Source organism: Podarcis cretensis (assembly GCF_951804945.1).
Source record: "Podarcis cretensis genome assembly, chromosome: 12".
NCBI lineage: Eukaryota > Metazoa > Chordata > Lepidosauria > Squamata > Lacertidae > Podarcis > Podarcis cretensis.
In genome coordinates, this window is record NC_137181.1 from 842,186 (window position 1) to 858,688 (window position 16,503).

Here is a 16,503-nt window from a genome sequence, read left to right on the forward strand (position 1 = left end):
GAGGGAGGCGCCGCTGGGGCGGAAGAAGAGGAGCGGGAGGCCGCCTGGCGGGGGGGACGCGGGAAGCGTCTGAACGCCAGACACGTGTCGGGGCCGAGCTGCGGAAGGGCGCGAGGAGGACGGGGGCGGGAGGTGAGCCCGGGAGCCGGGGCGGGAGCGAGGGGGAGGCCGCCTCCATCCGAGGGGAAGGGGCAGCCCGCCCCGTCGGGGGTAGACGCCAGAGCAGCCGGCCAGCCCCGCTCCGGCCTCGGCCCCACCGGCGCACGCGGCCGGCTCCTTGGCGCCTGCCCCCTCCGGCGAAGGGACCCCTTCGTGCCCCCCCCCCGAGGGCGCGTCTTGGAAGGGGGGGGTGCTGCCCCGGCGCCCATCCGTCCCGATCTCTTCCCTCCCCGCTCCCAGCTCTGCGCTTAGCCCCGGCCCCCTTGCCCTCCTCCTGGGGGGTCTTCGGGGAGGCGGGTGCCGCTGTCTTCCTTGCTGTCCAGGCGCCCATCCTCCCTGGCCTCCCTCCCAGCTGTGCCCGAAGCTCTCGCTTCAGACGGCGCGGGCGGGCGCACCGTCTCCTCGCTCCCTTTTGGGGGGCGCATTGTGGGGTGGGTGCCGCTGGGGCGCCATGGTGACCTCCTTCCTTCCTCCCTCCCCGCTCCCAGGTTTGCGCTTAGCCCCGGCCTTAGACGGCGCGGTCGGGGTGGTCCCCTTGCCCTCCTCCTGGGGGCACGTCGTGGGGTGGGTGCCGCTGTCTTCCATGGTGACCCCCTTCCTTCCTCCCCGCTCCCAGGTTTGCGCTTCGCCCCGGCAAGGCGCCCCGCTTCCCCTCGGCTCGCCGCTCCATGGTCGCGGAGCCCCGGCTGCCCCGTCCGGGCGCCCGCCGCCGGCCATGCGCGTGGCCACGGTGCTGGCGGTGCTGCGCCCGGCGCTGCCGCTGCTGCTGGGTCTGTCGCTGGGCTGCAGCCTGAGCCTGCTGCGCGTCTCGTGGATCCAGGGCGACGCCGGAGACTCTTGCGCCGACGCCGCCGGCGGAGCCCCGCTCGGCCATGGGCGCCAGCCAGACGGAGAGGGGCTGCCGGGGGCCGGAGGAGGAGGAGGAGGAGCGGGGCCGGGCAGGAAGGAGGGCGAGGAGTCGCAGGAGGAGTTCAAGCCGCGCATCGTGCCTTACTACAGGGACCCCAGCAAGCCCTACAAGAAGGTGCTCAGGTAAGGGGCGAGCCTGGAGGGGGCAAGCCTTCTCCCCCTCCCCAGAGATGGGCTCCAGGGGCTTTGGGGAGGAGGAGCACTGTCATGCCAGAGGTAAGCAAGGCTTTTGCCAACAGTACATGATGATAATAATAATAATAATAATAATAATAATAATAATAATAATAATTTATTTGTATCCCACCCTCCCCAGTTGATGCCAGGCTCAGAGCGGCTAGCAACAATAAAAGTAATACAGCGTTCTAAAATCATTTTAAAATCGGTTCAAAATCAAAATAATGGCAACCATTGGGCTAGAGTTCTATAAGGATTACCGAAGGAGGGAGTCAGGCTGTGCCTTGGCCAAAGGTCTGGTGGAACAGCTCCGTCTTGCAGGCCCTGCGGAAAGATGTCAAATCCCGCAGGGCCCTGGTCTCTTGGGACAGAGCCTTCCACCAGATCGGGGCCACGGCCAAAAAAGCCCTGGCTCTGGTTGAGGCCAGCCTAACCTCCCTGTGGCCCGGGATCTCCAAGAAGTTTTTGTTTGAAGGCCGTAAGGTCCTCCGTGGGACATACCAGGTGAGGCGGTCCCCTAGGTACGAGGGTCCTAGGCCGTATAGGACTTTAAAGGTTAAAACCAGCACCTTAAACCTGACCCTGTACTCCACTGGGAGCCAGCCCACTGGATGACTGTGATCCCGCGGCAAGGACCTCGTGAGGAGTCTCGCCTGTCATTCTGCACCCACTGGAGTTTCTGGGTCAGTCTCAAGGGCAGCCCCACATAGATAGATAGATAGATAATACTTTATTCAGCTATAAGCCCACAAGGTAAAACAAATCAATAGATAAAAATAGCATTTTACAATCTTAAATATCAACTAAAATATTTCAACGCATAATCTCCATCACACTACTTACAATCTCTAGATAGCCCCACATAGAGCGAGTTACAATAATCCAGGCTGGAGGTGACCGTCACTTGGATCACAGTGTGGAGGTCAAAGTCCTCTGGCTTTGGGGGAAGCAAAGACTCCCAGAAGAGAACTAGGAATCTAGATAGACTGCCTCTGTACCTGGAGGTTCCAGAAGAAGAGTCTGCCTGCCTGGTCCCTTTAGTCCAGCATCCACTTCTCACAGGGTTCAGTCAGATGCCTATTATGGGAAGCCTGCAAGCAGGATTTGAACTCATGACCTCCTGCTCCCTCCCACGGGAGGCGCAGCATCATCATCCTGGCTAAGAGCCCTCCATGGCCCTCTCCTCCACCTCCTCCTCCTCCATGAATTCGTCCTTTTAAAGCCACCCAGACTGGTGGCCATCCCCGCCTCATGTGGCCGGGAGTTCCGCAGTTTAACTCCGTGCTGCGTGAATAAATACTTCTTTTTCTCTGCCCCGAGTCTGACCAACATTCTGCTTCATGGGATTCCCATGAGTTCTAGTGTCATGAGACTAAGGAGGGAAACTTTTCCTTCCCTACTTTCCCCTTGTGCCATGCATGGTTTCATAACCTTCGGAGCTGGTGGTGCCCTTTCCCCGGGAGAACGGGCCCGAGTGCCCCATGCACCCTGATCCAGGGGCTGCTGCTGCTGCTGTGATGCAGGTCTGTGGGGAGGGAGGAGCGTTCACGCTCATGAGGAGTTTTCCCTCTTTCTGTCTGCACCCCAAGGAACCTGTGGTGTGCGAGTGCCCAGGAGCAGCGTTGTGAATCTCCCCCCGAGTTGCGGTAGCTCAGGCTCCCAGCTGCACCCAGAGAGCTCTCTGGCCCCCTTGGTGGCCAGCAGGCAAGGAGCAGAGGCAGAAACACAGGCCCATTCAGCGCTCTCCAGGCCAAGATTGATGGGGCTTTCCTTCTTTAAGTTCTCAAAGCTCCTAACTGAGCTCAGGGTGGTCCTCTGAACTAGCCAGATGTTTAACTGAGACGCAATCAGTCTGTCCTTTGAAAAAGAAGGCTTTAGAGTCTCCTTGCCCAAAAATGGCAACTAGGCGACTGGAACCCTGGTTTAAGTGCCTAGCTTATATATCTAGAGTTTCCAGCACTGAAAGGATCCAGGACTCTCCCCGCCCCGCAGTGACAAGCTCTGCTCCTCCCTGGTGTCCAAGAACACGCAGGATACTGAGGAGAGCCAGACAGAGGTTTGAGGTACCCAGGCACAGTTGGAGGCTGCTTGGGAAACATCCAGGAGGGGAGGAGCCATGGGGGTGGGGGGCAGGGCCCCTAAGTCCTGGCAACTGCTCCATCGGGGCAAGACCTACTGGGGAGGGTTGCTGGGAACACTAGGCTGAGTCTCTGGTGGTACCTTGGTTCTCGAACATAATCAGTTCAGGAAACAATAGCCGACAGCTGCATCAGACGTTCAGCTTCCAAAAAACGTTTGAAAACCAGAAGACTTACTTCCAGGTTTTCAGCATCCAGGAGTTGATTTGTTCATCAGCTAAGCCGTTTGAGAACCAAGGTACCGCTGCATTTTGCTTCCTTGAATAAAGAGTTAACTCTTCAAAGGGAAGTTTTTAATGTGTGATGTTTTTCTGTGCTTTTATAATTTGCTGGAAGCTGCCCCGTCAGATGGGCGGTGGGTAAATGATTTGTTGTTGCTGCTGCTTTTGTTGTTGTTACTACCTTCCCTGGCCCGGGGATTTGCTTCCTTTCTTGATGACCTGCCCCTGACTCCAGCCCTCACCATATCTGTATGTCGCATTGCATCGTATCACAGTTTCGAGCACCTTTTTATTTTTGTCTCTTTCCCCTTGAGACAAAAAGCTCCCCTTCTTCTTCTCCTCCTCCTCCTTGCACAGGACGCGCTACATCCAGACGGAGCTGGGCTTCCGCGAGCGGCTCTTTGTGGCCGTGCTGACCTCCAAGGCCACCCTGGGCACCCTGGCTGTGGCCGTCAACAAGACGGCTGCCCACCACTTCCCCCACCTCCTCTACTTCACGGGGCTGCGAGGGGCCAAGGTGCCCCACGGCCTGGCGCTGGTGTCGCACGGGGATGAGCGGCCCGTGTGGCTCATGTACGAGACGGTGCGCTACGTCCACCAGCACTTCGGGGGCGACTTCGACTGGTTCTTCGTCATGCAGGATGACACCTACGTCCAGCCGGAGCAGCTCAAGGCGCTGGTGGCCCACCTGAGCATCCACCAGGACGTCTACCTGGGCCGGGCAGAGGAGTTCATTGGCGGGGACGAGCAGGCGCGCTATTGCCACGGCGGCTTCGGCTACCTGCTCTCCCGCAGCCTCCTCCTCAAGCTGCACCCTCACCTAGACAGCTGCCGCAACGAGATCCTCAGCCTGCGGCCGGACGAGTGGCTGGGCCGCTGCCTCGCAGACTTCCTGGGCACCAGCTGCACCTCCCAGCACCAGGTGGGCAGGCGGGAGTCCCACGGGGCTAGAGACAAGAGTTCCACAGGGCCAAGGGGCTGGGAGATGGAGGGAGGGAGGCAGGCAGGCAGGCAGGCGGGAGTCCCACTGGGCTAGAGACAAGAGTTCCACAGGGCCAAGGGGCTGGGAGATGGGGGCATGGAGGGAGGGAGGCAGGCGGGAGTCCCACTGGGCTAGAGACAAGAGTTCCACAGGGCCAAGGGGCTGGGAGATGGGGGCATGGAGGGAGGGAGGCAGGCGGGAGTCCCATGGGGCTAGAGACAAGAGTCCCACAGGGCCAAGGGGCTAGGAAATGGGGCATGGAGGGAGGGAGGGAGGCAGGCAGGAGTTCCACAGGGCCATGGGGCTAGGAGATGAGGCCAGGCAGGCAGGAGTCCTACAGGTCCAGAGGCAGGAATCCCAAAGGTCAATAGGCTAGGAGATGGAGCCAGGCAGGCAGGCAGGAGCCCCACAGAGCCAGAGCTGCTCCAGGGAAGCCAGTGCCCTCTTTACGCTTGGAGCCCCTCTCAGTGGGACATCTGTGTGAATGCTGTGGGGCTCGCTCAGCCTCCGACTTGCTACTTCTGTCTCTCTGGGTTTTTTCAATATCTGGGGAGGCAGTTGGGGGACTTGGGAGACAGGGGTGGGTTAAGGCAGGCCTTGCCTGTTCCCTGGTCTGCTTCAAAGAGGCCTGCACTTGCCATCCAGCCCCATAGTAGTGTCTTGCTTGGGCTTAGGGGACAAGCCAGTCCCAAGGCAAACCTCCACATTCTGAGAAGTTTAAGTCGGGGAGAGAGAAAAGCTGGGAAGGATTTGTGCCGAAGAGCAAAGGGAGCCGGCTGGTCATTGCCTTCGTCCGGCTCTCCCTGCCCTGTGGCTGCAGGGTGCATGTCGGGAAATTGGAGCCTGGAGGCGAGTTCAAATTCCCATTCAATGAGAGCACAGGCTAGTAGACTTTGGGTCACATGTTCTCAGCTTAACCCGCTTTGCAGGGTGGTTGTGATGAGGATTAAACATCTGCGGCACATCTGCTTTTGGGGATGGAAAAAGAGGCAGCTGGTAGTAAGTCTTTGGTGCAAATACTTCTGCAGAGAAGGACCAGGAGACCATCATTTCCTCCCTCCCTCTCTTAGGGTCAGAATTACCTCTCCTATGAACTGGCCAAGAATGCTGACCCAGAGAAGGAGGAGGGAGAAGACTTTTGGGGAGCGATTGCTGTGCACCCCGTCACAGAGCCCACCCTCATGTACCGCCTGCATAAGAGGTTCAGCCGGATCAAGCTGGAGCAGACCTACCAAGAGATAGAGGAGCTGCAGGTAAAGAGGGGAGAGACCCCCAACACCCCCCGCCCACTGCTGGGGGTGGAGAGGATGGAGGCCGCCGGGTGCTGCTCTCAGGCAGGGAGGGTGGGAGCAGCTGTGGGTCACCTTCCGGCAAGGCAGTGAGGGGTCCCCAGCATCCTGGGATTTCTAAGGCAGGGTCCCTTCCAAAGAAGCAAACAGGGTGACACCAGGGGCTCCAAGCGTCCCTGATTCTCAGGGTCTCCCTGGAGGGGGATGCAAAGTCATCCTTTTGCACACTCTTCTCTCTACACAGCATCTGGTGGAACAGAAAGTCTGGTTTGTTTTTTTTCCTTTGGTTCAGACTACAAAGGAGCTGCTGGGCAGGATCAGACCCTGCAAGCTCCACCCTCTTCAGCTGAGGATCTCCCAGTATGGGCAGCTGGAGGCTTCTGGGGGCTGACAGTTGGGGGTGGGGTGCATGAAGGTGATTTGGGGTGCCTGCAGCAGCTGCTGGGCCCAGGCTGGGAGTGTGGGGTTGGCGGCTGAGAGCCTGGAGTTCCTGCAACTCGGCTTCTTTCTTAGATTGCCTGCAGACAAGGCTTTGCTGGCTAGTTTGGGCCATTTCCCTGCTGCCCCTTCTGCAAAAGGGCTCGGGGCTGAGGAACTGTCTGGCCTGCCCTGCCGCCCCCCAGGAAAGACCTGCTGGCTCTTCTTTCTCTCTCATCCAGTGCACTTGCAGGGAGAGGCATTAGTTGGCCTCCTGACTGGGGAGAGCCTTGCGGGGGCTTCTGGGCTCTGCAGTCCAGCCCAGGTGCCTCAGACGCACCCCCTGGGAGCAGAACATGAACTGGCTGAGACCATTTGGCACCTTCCCTCCCCCACCCCCCACCCTGAAATGTATTGCGGTAATAGAATCACAGTAGCTTGGACTACTGCAATGTGCTCTACGTGGAGCTACCTTTGAAGGTAACCTGGAAACTACAACTAATCCAGAATGCGGCAGCCACACTGGTGACTGGGAGCGGCCGCGGAGACCACATAACACTGGTCTTGAAAGACCTACATTGGCTCCCAGTACGTTTCCAAGCACAATTCAAAGTGTTGGTGTTGACCTTTAAGGCCCTAAACAGCCTCAAAGGCCCAGTAGACCTGAAGGAGCATCTCTACCCCCATCATTCTGCCCGGACACTGAGGTCCAGCGCAGAGGGCCTTCTTCCGGTTCCCTCATTGCGAGAAGCTAATCTACAGGGAACCAGGCAGAGGGCCTTCTTGGTGGTGGCACCCACCCTGTGGAACGCCCTCCCATTAGATGTCAAGGAGATAAACAACTATCTGACTTTTAGAAGACATCTGAAGGCAGCCCTCTTCAGGGAAGTTTTTAATGTGTGACATTTTAATGTATTTTTAATTCTTTGTTGGAAGCCACCCAGAGTGGCTGGGGAAACCTGGCCAGATAGGCGGGGTACAAATAATAAATTACTGTTGCTACTATTACAGAACTGCAGCGTTGGACAGGACCACGAGGTCATCCAGTCCAGCCCCCTGCAGGGCCAGGAGCCACAGCTCCAGAACCCCTGGCAGGTGGCCCCCCAACCTCTGCCTCGGAATCTCCAGTGAAGGAGAGTCATCACATGTTGGGCCTGGTGGGCTGGAGACCACCGGGTGGGTCTAGCTGCAAAGAGCCAGCCAGCAGTAGTGGCACTACTCAGAGTAGGAGTTAACGCTTTATTAGCAAGAACACCATGCGTTTCAGGCCTGACGAGCCCAGCGGTTCATCCCCCGTAGGTCCTGCCCCCATGAATTTCATTTCAATTCACTTTTAATTTGTATGCCGCCTTTGGATATTACTATACACAAGGCAGTTTACAAGCTGAAGAAACAAACAAAACAGACAGCAAAGTTCATACACGTAATAGTAATCTGATCCAAAGCATAGAAGTCACAGTAATTTATATCAGTTACCAAGACTGAAAGTCCCTGCCTTCCCACAGCCATCTATAACTCTCCTTTTCTTCAGGGCTTTATCCAAGCAACTAGAGACTGTGCCTGTGTGCAGCCTACTGCTGCTCTGCCCTTTTCAGCCCTCTTCTGGTTCTGGGAGACAAGGTGGGAAGGGAGTGTGTTGCAGCAGCAGGAGGAGGAGGAGACACCCTGTGCTTCTTCCTCTCTGCCTCTTGGCCTCCCTCCTCTCCCACCTCAGCTTCTGCCTCTGATTCTGGACTGCCCTCTGCCACAGACTCCCCCTGCTCACTAAGCCCTGTCCCCTCTTCAGCTTCCCACACCTTCTTCGACCCCCGGACCCCAACTGGTTCAGTCCATGACACACCAGGCCTTGTAGATTCCTTCAGCATCCTTTGTTTCGGGCTGAGCTATACTTTTTGGAAACCCCCTTTTCCAGCCCCTGCCACGGGGTGGTCCAGCTGTGCTGTAGCCTTATTGGAGTTTACCGATTGGGTCTGCATTGCTCCCGGACAGGAGGAAGGAAGTCAAATGACACCAAGGGTTGGTTCAGAGAAAGAGTTTTTTATTTCTGCTCTCCGGAACAGCAGAAAGGCACTTGCGAGGTCAGTCCACAGCAAGTCCAAAGAAATGAGAGATTTCAGGCAGTATATATCTCCTCCAGGCACCCTCTCCCCCCCTTCCCCAGGAATCCAGCCACCTCAATTTGTACACGCAGGTTGACATCACAGATGTTCCTGCTCCGGTACTCTTAACCAGAAAAGGGTTTTCCTTCCTGTACTTCTGACCATAAAAGGGTATTCCTGTTCCTACTCTTATCTTGGAGCAAGAGGTCACCAACTCCAAAAACATACTCTGGCGCTGTTCCCGGACTAGGTCTGTGCGTCAGGACGTAAGATAAGACCTAGACATGTCATCCCTACTCCACTGGAACAGCCAAGGTCATCCTTGCCGTCACAAACTGATAAAGGAGAGGGCTCTGAGCACTTGTTTATACAGACGGGTTTTTGTTTATACATTGACTCAGAGCTCAAGTTAATGGATTTTAGCTAAGGAAAAACAGGGATTTTGGTGCCCATTTCAAACTGCCTGCACAGTCAGTTTTGGGTTTGGGAAACCCATTCCTTCAGTGCGGCAAGGGAGAAGGTCGGGGGACGTCTTAACGGGGGTTCTCCTCCTCTCTCCCTGGCAGGCTCAGATCCGCAACCTGACAGCGCTGATGCCGTCGGGGGAGGCAGAGCTGTCGTGGCCCGTGGGGGTCAGCGCCCCCTTTTCCCCCAAGTCCCGCTTCGAGGTGATTGGCTGGGACTACTTCACGGAGCAGCACCTCTTCTCCTGCCCCGACGGGGCCCCCAAGTGCGAGCTGCAGGGGGCCAGCAAGGCGGACGTGGGCGACATCCTGCAGGCAGCGCTGGAGCAGCTGAACCGGCGCTACCAGCCGCAGCTGCGCTTCCGCAAGCGCCGGCTGCTCAACGGCTACCGCCGCTTCGACCCCACGCGGGGGATGGAGTACCAGCTGGAGCTGCTGCTGGAGGCCGTCACCCAGAAGGGCCACAGCCACCTCCTCTCCAAGCGCGTCCAGCTCCTGCGCCCGCTCAGCCAGGTGGAGATCATCCCCATGCCCTACGTCACGGAGGCCACCCGCCTGCAGCTGGTGCTGCCCCTCACTGTGCCGGAGCTGGGCTTCCTGGGGGGCTTCCTGGACGCCTTTGCCACCAACGCCCTGGACGCCAGGGACAACTCCCGCCTGACCCTGCTCTTCGTCTACGACCCCTACGACGCCCAGCGCGTGGGGCAGGTGGACATCTTTGCCGGGGCCAAGGCCATGGTGGCCGAGCTGGAGAGGCGCTACTCAGACGTCAAGATTCCCTGGATCAGCGTCAAGACAGAGGTCCCCTCCCAGGTCAAGCTGATGGACATCGTCTCCAAGAAGCACCCCGTGGACACACTCTTCTTCCTGGCCAGCGTCTGGACGGAGGTCACGGCCGAGGTCCTCAACCGCTGCCGCATGAACGCCATCAGCAACTGGCAGGTCTTCTTCCCTGTCCACTTCCAGGAGTTCAACCCGGCGCTGGCCTTCCGTGGGGGCGAGCAGGCGGCCGGCGGGGGCGCTTCGGCCGCCTCCGACTTCCCTCGCGATGGGCGCTTTGACCGGCAGGCCTTCTCAGAGGCCTGCTTCTACAACGCGGACTACATGGCGGCCCGCGCAAGGCTGGCGTCCGACGTGCTGGACCGCGAGGAGGCTCTGGAGGGCCTGGAGGCCTTTGACGTCTTCCTGCGCTACTCGGAGCTGCACGTCTTCCGGGCGGCGGAGCCGGGGCTGGCGCAGAAGTATGTCTTGCGGGGCTGCAACCCCCGCCTGAGCGAGGAGCTCTACCACCGCTGCGTCCTCAGCAACCTGCAAGGACTCGGCTCCCGATCCCACCTGGCCATGGCGCTCTTTGAGCAGGAGCAGGCCAACAGCACCTGACCGGGGGGGGGGGGCACAAGGAGGGAGGCTGCTGTGCTTGGTGGCTGGCGGGGGGACGGAAAAGAAGACCCACTGACCCAATTTTTACAAAAAATGAGAAAACCAATTAAACGTTTCCTTGCTGCTGCAATTACCCTGCCTGTGTCACCTGGGTCTCTCCTCCTGTTTGGGGGTTGGGGGGTGGAGAGGGACGGAGCAACAGCAACAGCTCAGTCCTTCATGGCGGGGGGGGGGGACTTAGAATAACGATTGGCATTGCGCGTGGGGGACGGGTGAAGTGAAACGGCTGAGTTATCAGCACTGAAGTGGGCTCCCCCTGGGTGCAAGCCTGGGTTGTGTGCATGGGGGGGGGGGGTTGCCCAGACTACAAGACCCGCCTCTTGGCCTGGCTGATGGGGTCCAAAGGAAAGCAGAGCAAGACGTTTGGCCCCAGCTGGGCTGCAGGAGTTGCTGGAAGGAGGCAGACAAGACACTACCCAACCACCTTAAGGACTCCCGTCTCTTCTCCTGAAGATATCCCCCAAGGCAGCAGAGGTTTAAGAGTTTTCCTTTTCCTAGATGGGCTGCTACCTTAAAATCAGCCCCTTAATATCATAGGTTCAGAATTGTAGAGTTGGAAGGCACTATGAGTGACCTAGTCCAACCCCTGGCAGTGCTGGTCTCTCTTTGCCCCATGTGAACCTATGATCTGGAGCAGGGGTAGGCAACCTAAGGCCCGGGGGCCGGATGCGGCCCAATCGCCTTCTCAATCCGGCCCGCAGACAGTCCGGGAATCAGCGTGTTTTTCCATGAGTAGAATGTGTCCTTTTATTTAAACTGCATCTCTGGGTGATTTGTGGGGCAAAGGAATTCGTTCATTATTTCCCTTCAAAATATAGTCCTGCCCCCCACAAGGGAGGGAGGTGGACCGCACCAGCTGAAAAAGGTTGCTGACCCCTGATCTGGAGGGTGTTGATCTCTCCCCACTGCGCTGCCCCAGCACTTGGCAGCCATTATTCTGAAAGAAGATCTGCCCCCACACTGCCCACGGTTTCTCTGCTCCCTAGTTGGCTACTCCCAGCCTTGGTGGCCATGCGCCATCCTCCATCGCCCCTTCTCCCGCGGTCCTCCTCGCGAGCAAAAGCTCCCCAAGGACAGTTGAGCACATGGCCCGCGGGTCTAAGCTGCCTTGGGTGGGGTGCAAATCCGCTCTCTTCAGCAACTGAGCGGGGAATGTCTCCGGCTATTTTTTTTTTTTTTTTAGGAGGGGGCGTCCCATCTCCGCGGGGCGCCTCGGGTTGGGAGCCTGACGCTGCCTCCATCCCCACGTGCCACAGAAGCGCCCCACTTCCGAGCGGTGGGGCTGCCCTGCCGTGAGAGCGGCGCATATAAGGGCTGGGGGGGGCGCCTCTCCCCCTCTCTCCGCAGCACCGCGCAGGCGCCTGGCGAAAGAGCAACGCGTGTGCCCGAGCCGGCGCCGGCCGCGCGGAGACCCCGCCAGGTACGCGGGTCCGGCGAGGTGGGAGAGGGGCGCAGCGCTGGCGGCGGCCCTTCGCGGCCCTTAGTTTTCCCGGGGGGCTGTTTGGGAGGGCAGCCTTCCTCTCCGCGCGGGCCAGTCGTCTGCCTCTCACCCTGCGCGCCCCTTGCCCAGGAGGGGCCGCGACCTGCGCCCGAGACAAAGCCCCCCACCCCCATTCCCGAGGCGGAGAAGGGCTGTGCGGGGGCCGACGGAGTCCCGGGACCCTTCTGGGGCGCAGCCTTCCCGCCGAGATCCCCGCGCTCCTGCGCGCATCTTGCGCGCCTCCGCCGAGCTGGGCTCCCCTTTCGAGCCGGCGGCGGGCATCGGCCTCTCCCTGCCCGGGCAGATCAGGGGGCGCCTGGCCGAAGAGAGGCTGCTCCACTGCCCCTGCGCCCTGTTTACTTTTTCCCTTCCAGACATGGATCCCGCGGCTCCGCTGCGCGCCGGCCCAGCGCAGCCCCACCGCCGCGGCGTCAGAAAATGGGGGCCCCGGGCGGCTCAAGTCTAAGCGACCCCGCCGCCGCCGCCGCCGGACCTTTGAAATCTACCTGGCCCGGAGCAGGTAGGCTCGGCGGCTTGCAGGGCGAAGGGACCCCGGGGGCGCCCGCGGGCCGGGCCGGGGGGTGGTCTGTGGTTCGAAAGCGCAGCATGAAAGAGCAGTTGCTTGGGAGGCAGAATGTCAGTTCCCGCCTGAAACCCAGAGGAAGAGATGCTGAGCTGAACCGATGGGTCTGACTCTGTATCTGGCAATTTCCTACCTGCTGATGTGTGTGGGGAGCACAAAATGCCAGCGGCTGAGCCCTCCCCTCCTCCTCGGCGTTTGGGAAGGCCTTGGAGTGACCCCACTACCCATCCCCCAAAGTCTCAAATATCCTGGGACCTGTAGGAAGCATAAAGTTGGAAGGCACCCCAAAGGTCATCCAGTCCAACCCCCTGCCATGCAGGAATTGCAAGCATTAACTAGGGACTGGGAGCAGCCTCCGAGACCCTGTAACCGGACCGGTCCTGAAATACCTACATTGGCTCCCAGGACATTTCGGAGCAAAATTCAAATTGTTGGTGCTGGCCTCGGTCCAGTATACCTGAAGGAACATCTCCACCCCCATCATTCTGCCCAGACACTGAGGTCCAGTTCTGAGGGCTTTCTGGTGGTTCCCTCCCTGTGAGAAGTGAGGTTACAGGGAACAAGGCAGAGGGCCTTCTTGGTGGTGGCGCCCTCCCTGTGGAACACTCTCCCATCAGATGTCAAGGAAATAAACAACTATCTGACTTTTAGAAGACATCTGAAGGCAGCCCTGTTTAGGGAAGTTTTCAATGTTTGATGTTTTATTCTGTTTTTAATATTCTGTTGGGAGCTGCCCAGATGGGTGGGGTGTAAATCAAATACTATTACATATTATTATTATTATTATTATTATTATTATTATTATTATTATTATTATTATCCTAGTCACTCCATCCCTCCTGTGCTGGCAAACTCTCCTTTCCCCCAGGAGGGTTCAGTTGGACACCCCTACGACTTGCCCCCCACGATGCCCCCTGGTGGGTGCCTCCTTCCTGCAGGTGGGTGCTGATTCTGCCAGGTGTGGGGGGGTGCTGGACAACTCCCTCGGCCTGGCAGTCAGCCAAGCAGTTGGATGACGACTGCTGCATTGCAGGGCGTTGGACTTGATGACCCTTGGGTGCCCCCTACTCTACCATTCTAGACTCCGTTTTCCCAGGGATCTGTGACCCACCACCGCCACTGTGTCCCTGGGTGTGGGAATGATTTGGCCTTTGCCTCCAGCAGCTCCTCCTCCTCCTCCTCCTCCTCGGGGCTTTTCTTCTCTGCTGCGTTGCCATCACAGCTGCATGAAGTTTCCGAAGGAGGCAGCTCATCTCTTGGAAGCCTCTGCCTGATGGTGAGTCGTGCCCCCCCCCCCACTCCTGGAGAATCACAGCAGACTGGTCCAGGTGGCATGGCAATGATGGGGCTGCCCACCCCACCCCCCAAGTCTGGATCTGACCCCTGGAGCCAGCTGGGTGCCTAGTTGCCTTGGGTGAAGCCAGGAGCTTTTCTGAAGGCTGATGCCCTGCTCTCCTCCTGGGTTGGTGGAAGCAGAATGGGAACGAGTCTGTGTCTGGCAAATCTGCAACGAGCCTCTCTGGCCTGGTTGCAGGCAGGATCCTGACCACCTCTGCTTTGGGCTCCCAGCTCCAGTTGGAACCCCCGGCCACTGAGCAGAGAGAAAAATAAAACCACTTAGAATCATAGAATCATAGAATCATAGAGTTGGAAGAGACCACAAGGGCCATCGAGTCCAACCCCCTGCCAAGCAGGAAACACCATCAGAGCACTCCTGACATATGGTTGTCAAGCCTCTGCTTCAAGACCTCCAAAGAAGGAGACTCCACCACACTCCTGGGCAGAAAATTCCACTGTCAAACAGCTCTTACTGTCAGGAAGTTCTTCCTAATGTTTAGGCGGAATCTTCTTTCTTGTAGTTTGGATCCATTGCTCCGTGTCCGCTTCTCTGGAGCAGCAGAAAACAACCTTTCTCCCTCCTCTATGTGACATCCTTTTATATATTTGAACATGGCTACCTTATCACCCCTTAACCTCCTCTTAACCAGGAGCTGGCTGGTTCTTTGTGCAGGGGAGGGGCAAGGAAGAGAGGCTTCCCTGCTCTGTGTGGCCCCCTCCCTTGCCTGAAATGGGGGGGGGGGTGGAATGAAGGCAGGGAGGGGTGGGGGTGGATTATGTGCAACTCAGGAGGGAAGATGCAGTCCAACCTTCTTAAGCCACTTAACTCCTGTCTGGCAGCAGTGTTTGGGTCCTTTTGCCCCTGGACCTGGTCTGTCTTTCTTTTCCTGTTACTCCAGGGAAAAGTCCTCAGCGGTCTGACCTTTATGTGTGTTTGCAGGGACCTGCCTGGCTTGACTAGGCTTCAGCCACTGAAGTAGGGAGGGGAAAGAAACCACAGAGCAGGCCTATCCTAGGTGCCAACCCCCTGGGTGGCCAAGCAGTTCCCTCCCTGCGAGAAGCCAAGTTACAGGGAACCAGGCAGAGGGCCTTCTCGGTGGTGGCACCCGCCCTGAGGAACGCCCTCCCAGCAGATGTCAAAGAGAAAAACAACTACCTGACATTTAGAAGACATCTGAAGGCAGCCCTGTTTAGGGAAGCTTTTAATATTTAATAGGTTATTGTATTTTAATATTCCATTGGAAGCAGCCCAGAGTGGCTGGAGAAACCCAGCCAGATGGGCAGGGTATAAATAATGAATTATTATTATTATTATTATTATTATTATTATTATTATTATTATTATTATTATTTTCCCTGTGAAGGGGCCGGACACCCACAAATTTTGGTGCCAGGGCCATGCATGCTGCATGGCATCCACAGCCCCCAGCACCCATTGTCGTGGGGCCCAGTTGGCACTCCTGGGGCCGATCTGCATCTCTGCCATAGCAGCAATTGTGTGTGCGTGTATCACAACTTTGCAAGTCCAGTCGGGAGTGAGGACAGGCAGCCTTCCCGCCCAGTCCCCTGCTGGCTGCAGAGTCAGTGAGTGTTCTCTCCTGGGTCCTCTTTGCTGCTGCTTTTTTAAAGGCTGTGAGCAAGCAGCCCAGACTCAGCAGCAATAGCCTTGGATTGGGCATGATGGAGGAGAGATGATAAGGTGGGAGGCTGGCAAAGCTCTCTCTGATTGGCCGGAAGGAGCTGGGGGGGGTGGCAGGAGGCAGGGCTGGCCCCCAACCTGGACGACTTGGAAAGAGCATTAGATAAATTCATGGAGGGGGGAAGAGCCAGGATGGGTGTGCTCTGTACTGGGCCCAGGGGTAACCCGTGAAACGTGGTCCAGGACCGGTCCAGAATCCAAAGGTTCTGCTATGAGTCAGTCCGACAGGGCCAAGGCAGGCAACCAGGCAAGGACAGGTACAGGATCTCAGGCAGGTTCTAGCACACAGCAATGTTGCTCCCGCAACCTGGGGTGGGGTCCAACAGCCTTTTATCTTTGTCAGGGTAGGTCCTGATCCCCCGGCGACTCACCTCCCTGTTTCGCCCACAGGCAAGCACTCCTCCTGTGAGTACTCAGGTCTCTCCTTCTCTCAGACCTTAGTCTCTGCAGCTCGGGAGACGTTGGTGGGTTACTCGACCCAGAGGCCGCCTCAGCCTCCTCTGACCCAACCGGTAGTGGAGCAGCTGGAAGTGAAGGCCCAGCTGGAGGCAACAAGGTCATCTGAGGTCATCCCCGCATCTGGAGCCAGGGCAAGATCAGGCCCCTGACTTGGCCCAGCTGGTGTTTGCTGCAGGGGAACCTGTGCAGACTGGGACTCTTCAGGATCAGGCCCCAGGCTTGGTTCGGATGATGCCTGAGGCAAAGGGTCCGGTGCAGAGTGAGTCTCCTCTGGTTCTGAGTCCCAGGCCATCACACGCTCTGCCCTCCGCAGCTGGAGGCAGGAAATGCTTTTGAATCCCACTTGCAAGAAACATCAGGAGGGGAGAGTCGCTCTTGCTCTCAGGTTCCCCTTCCTGGTTTCCCACAGGCATCTGGTCAGCCACTGTGAGAACAGGACTCTGGACTGGGTGGGCCATTGGCCTGATCCAGCAGCCCTTTGTGGTACTGGCTGGGCTCTTGGGTTCTGCCATGCCCTGTGGAGGGAGGCAGGTGTGTGGCAGAGGGGGGTCTGTTTCCTCCAGGCTTCCTCCACCTGATGCTGAGGAGCAGCAACTTCTCTCATGAACCTGCTGTGAGCAAACCCAGGTCTTGCTGCCTCCTGAGGAGC

General features: G+C 58.0%; 1 protein-coding gene across 2 annotated transcripts; it reads left to right on the forward strand.

Annotated features, from left to right (window-relative positions):
• The first annotated feature begins 12 nt into the window (after positions 1 to 12).
• CHPF2 (chondroitin polymerizing factor 2) lies at positions 13 to 10,365 on the forward strand. 2 transcript variants are annotated; one of them, XM_079947863.1, is made up of 5 exons: positions 13 to 132; positions 776 to 1,191; positions 3,962 to 4,526; positions 5,657 to 5,839; positions 8,958 to 10,365. In XM_079947863.1, exons 2-5 carry the CDS (start codon positions 875 to 877, stop codon positions 10,233 to 10,235), a joined length of 2,343 nt encoding a protein of 780 aa, XP_079803989.1. In that variant the 5' UTR covers positions 13 to 132; positions 776 to 874; the 3' UTR covers positions 10,236 to 10,365. The 2 variants fall into 2 exon arrangements, with proteins under 2 accessions (XP_079803989.1, XP_079803988.1); XM_079947862.1 differs by lacking the exon at positions 13 to 132 and having other exon boundaries at positions 596 to 1,191.
• Positions 10,366 to 16,503: the final 6,138 nt, after the last annotated feature.

Excerpts from the sequence above, each read along its gene's own strand:
- CHPF2 (XM_079947862.1), top strand. The coding sequence starts at position 611 with ATGGTGACCTCCTTCCTTCCTCCCTCCCCGCTCCCAGGTTTGCGCTTA. Across the intron at positions 4,527-5,656 it reads GCTGCACCTCCCAGCACCAG|GGTCAGAATTACCTCTCCTA; the intron begins GTGGGCAGGCGG and ends TCCCTCTCTTAG. Across the intron at positions 5,840-8,957 it reads AAGAGATAGAGGAGCTGCAG|GCTCAGATCCGCAACCTGAC; the intron begins GTAAAGAGGGGA and ends TCTCCCTGGCAG.